The 3733-nt window shown below is 34.9% G+C and overlaps 1 protein-coding gene across 1 annotated transcript; it reads right to left on the bottom strand.

The window, feature by feature from the left end:
* Positions 1-598: 598 nt before the first annotated feature.
* LOC111382918 (peroxidase 25) lies at positions 599-2411 on the bottom strand. Its single transcript, XM_023006949.1, has 4 exons — positions 2061-2411; positions 1805-1984; positions 1320-1482; positions 599-1235 (listed from the first exon to the last, which is right to left on the bottom strand). The coding sequence occupies exons 1-4, from the start codon at positions 2274-2276 to the stop codon at positions 814-816; spliced, it is 981 nt and encodes a 326-aa protein (XP_022862717.1). The 5' UTR covers positions 2277-2411; the 3' UTR covers positions 599-813.
* Between the last annotated feature and the right edge of the window lie 1322 nt (positions 2412-3733).

The raw sequence follows: 3733 nt of genomic DNA, 5'->3' as shown, positions 1-3733 counted from the left end.
ATGGTCTAGGTTACGAAAATAGTTGAAACTTTCTTTATAACTAATTCGAAGATAAATTTATTGCAGTAGATTGTAGTGTAGTGGTTAAAGAGTAATATTAATACAGTTTTTCTTTTCTTTTTTTTTTTTTTTCTTTTTTTTCTTTCTCGCGTGCTTTCCTCTCCATTATCTTGGCATTCCACTGACCCAATAATTCCTTTCCTAACAAGGCATATTACGTAGGAATCACTAACAAATATGGATGCTTTGACAATTATTTATGATCAATATTTCACATAATTCATAATTAAATAGCATTATTAATCTGCTACCAGCCTAGTGTCCACTGTCCAATATGTTTTGTTTTTCCCCCAACTATAAGCAATTGTGGAATATCGTATTGTCTTACAAATAATATAATACTATTTATATATAGAAGCCCTTCTTTTGTATGTTACAGCTTGAATAACATATGCAAAACATGCATAAAATGCGTGCTGAGATAATTTATTCTTGAGTATGGCAATTAACATCAAACAATATTTCATGGAAATCGTCATATATAACTATCCAAGAAGACTGTAAAAAACTCGGTAAAAATTCTTGAGATAGCTGAATATTTAAGAAAATTTCTTGTTTATATATGGATGAGTAACCCACTGTTAACAAAAAGGCTTAAATGTTTTATACATAATACGAATCTTTGCTAAAAATTTGGTGATCTCTAATATTTTTAACCCGCTAAGACTATAGTTTAGGATACAAATTCAATATCGTCAATTACAGAAGTGAAAATGGACATAGGAATACACACGTTGTCCACTTGTCTGGATTTTAATTTAACTTGGAACATATCTTTCTGATCTCCCCCTGTGTACCAGTCTTAACTTCAATGCTACTCATTTTGATCATTGCCTTTGGAAACTCAAAATCAAATCTTAAACCAAGTAACCCTCTTATGCTTCCTGCATAATTCTCTACAATTCGACGTGTTGAAGAATCTCCCCAGAGCCTCTGATCCGATTCAAGAATCCCATTTCCATCCCTTACATTCTTGAAGAAGCTTACATCGAATTTGAACTGGCTATCTTTGTCTAGAGCCACCCTTTTTGAGCCATCACCATTTTTAGGACAAGTAGATTGTAACTGTACCAAGAATGCTTGGTTAATGCTTGGGTCTGAATTCCCAGTACTTGTGAAGTTGTATAGACGATATTGGAAGAAAAGACAGTCCGTTTGGCCAATGGTATGTGCCCCTAAAATCCAAAAAGACAAGCATGAGTGTGTCACGAAATGTTGTGTATGAAAAAGAAAAAAAGAAAAAAAAAAGGGTTAATTACCAACTAGTGTGACAAGATCATGATCATCAAGGCCTTTCGATGCAAACTTCTGTTTCTGGGTAGGAACAGGATCCAACGGCGTAGGCAAACTCGAGGCCTCAGCCGATGAAGAGATACGACCATCTCTTCTTCCAGTAGGCACACCCCAACTTGGACCTCCACTCTTGGATAAACATACATAAGAGAAAAAGTTAGAAACTTGAAACTCACATGTCTGCATGTTTTGGTGTCAAGTGGATGAGAATTTTGTTTTTTAACACTCTTAAAAAGTGAAATACTCCCGATTTTAAAGAGGTTTTTGAAGTATTTAAAAAATTTTACTTTCTAAATTTACATATGTTCTTTAAATCACAAAATATACTATTTGAAAATAAAGAGTGCTTTGGGGATGCCCTCAGTCGATGTAGGTGTGACAAGGACACCTACCAGCCTATTGAAAACATAACGAAAAGTATAAGTGCTTAGAAGTGGGAAGAAATGTTCACCAAGTCGACTGCATCCCGAGCAGCCAATGCTAGAATATCGGCACATGAGACAACCCCCGGGCACAAACCCTCCAGCTGCGATTTCGCATCATCAATCACTTCAAATCCTCGCAACCCTGCATTAGGCCTCGCGGTTTTTTCAGCGGAAGCCCCAGCAATCAAAATTGAGCCGTCACAACCCTGTGCATGCATGAAAAGTATAAATCCATGCACTACAATAGTTCAATAAAAAAAATTTGGGATTATTATTCATTACTTGAACAAAGCAATCATGGAAATGAAGCCTAAGCAATCCCGCTGCAACAGTAGGATCTTTATTGAAATGTGATTCCACTGTGGATCTGACTATGGATTCAGCTTTTTGACATGATGAAGAATAAAACCCAGTTTTTAATGCTCCTTGGCTTAATGCAGGAATGATAACAATTCCCCAAACTAGGAGTCGAAAATTTATTAAATGCGCAGCTCCCATTATTATTTTGCTTTACTTCCAAGAATCAAGATAGGTCCAATTATTATGAGCTTTGTGTATGATTATTTCTTAATTGTATCAGTACGTGTATATATATATACTGTGTTTGAATGTTGGCTGTGTATTATTTTCTAGAATTTGTGGGACTTAGTGGAGGGTAAGACGTGTGGGGCCTTAAAAATTGGAGACAAATGTTATTCTTTTCTTGGCTTTGAAGTTCAGTGGACTTTATTGTGCATGATTGAACATTTTATATTGGAGCTTCGTCTTTGATTCTGTAGCTTTATCACTTTTACGCGTTATACGTCCCTTTGTATCTTTTCAATTATTTTCCTTCGACATATTTCATCTTGTTCACATTTGCTTTATCCTATTGTATCATCTAAGTGCATTTATTTTTCAGAATAAAACCTGTAACAAAGAAGAGAAGCTCAACCTAACATCGATTCAGTTTGCACAAAGAGAACTTTATTCGCTTTGACAAAAAGCACGGATTTCATTTGTCCAAGTGAATTACTATAATATGTGAGTATAGTATTTCTCTTGATATTGGTTTATGTGCATGTCAAATACATAGTATTATACACAAAAATATTGAATAATACGTTAAATAAAACTTTAACAAATAGCAAATGGTAAAGTATTCTTAGAATTTTTATGTCCCTTAATATAGCAAATAGCTTATCAAGTAAAACAGGATTCCAAATTTGGACTACAGATGGCAGATGCCCTCAATTAGGTGAAGATAATTAATGTCCAAATATTGTTCCAATTTGGTGGTGATATTTAGTAATGGACCACAACGTCGTATAAACAATTGCAGGCTGACAACATTATTCTATATTAAAATAGCATGCAAAATTGTCCCCAGGGCACATCTCCAAGTGGTAAAAAGGGAGGGTGGAGAAATCCAACTTTACTTGAGGCTGCTGCGTCAGAGGTTCGAATTCTGAAATATGGATTTGGCTCTTGGGTAAGTGTAAGTGTACAAGTAGCCTTCCACCCTGTACCTTTGAAGGCATAACCTGCGATTTACCTCCCTCACGATACTCCAAGATAGAGGTGGTGGCGGACTTTTAAGGTTAGGGTTTAACCTTTAAAATAGCATGCAAAATTTTTAATCTCAACAAGAATATAAAAGGAATATTCAGTGGGTCCCTATTCCTAAAGCATTTTGATTATATTAAGTATCAGTGTTTACCAATTATCTATCTCTATAGATCGTTATGAATCTTGTGACTTACAAAAGTTTAAGATAATTATAATCCAAGTTTTAAACGAAGAAAACAAAGATAATTACAATTTGCATATTGGGTTAAGACAACTCAGCTCAAATTATCCCAAGTCAAATCCGAAATGCATTTTGAAACTAGTGAATATGACTTGGATCTTATCTAAAGCAACGATATCAAAGCCAGACCAACTCGTTTGGTTCAATCTGAAAAACCAAAAACCAT

Source organism: Olea europaea, unplaced genomic scaffold, assembly GCF_002742605.1.
Source record: "Olea europaea var. sylvestris unplaced genomic scaffold, O_europaea_v1 scaffold2585, whole genome shotgun sequence".
NCBI lineage: Eukaryota > Viridiplantae > Streptophyta > Magnoliopsida > Lamiales > Oleaceae > Olea > Olea europaea.
Note: the sequence above shows the minus strand (reverse complement) of the source record. Positions and strands in the feature narration are given on the sequence as shown.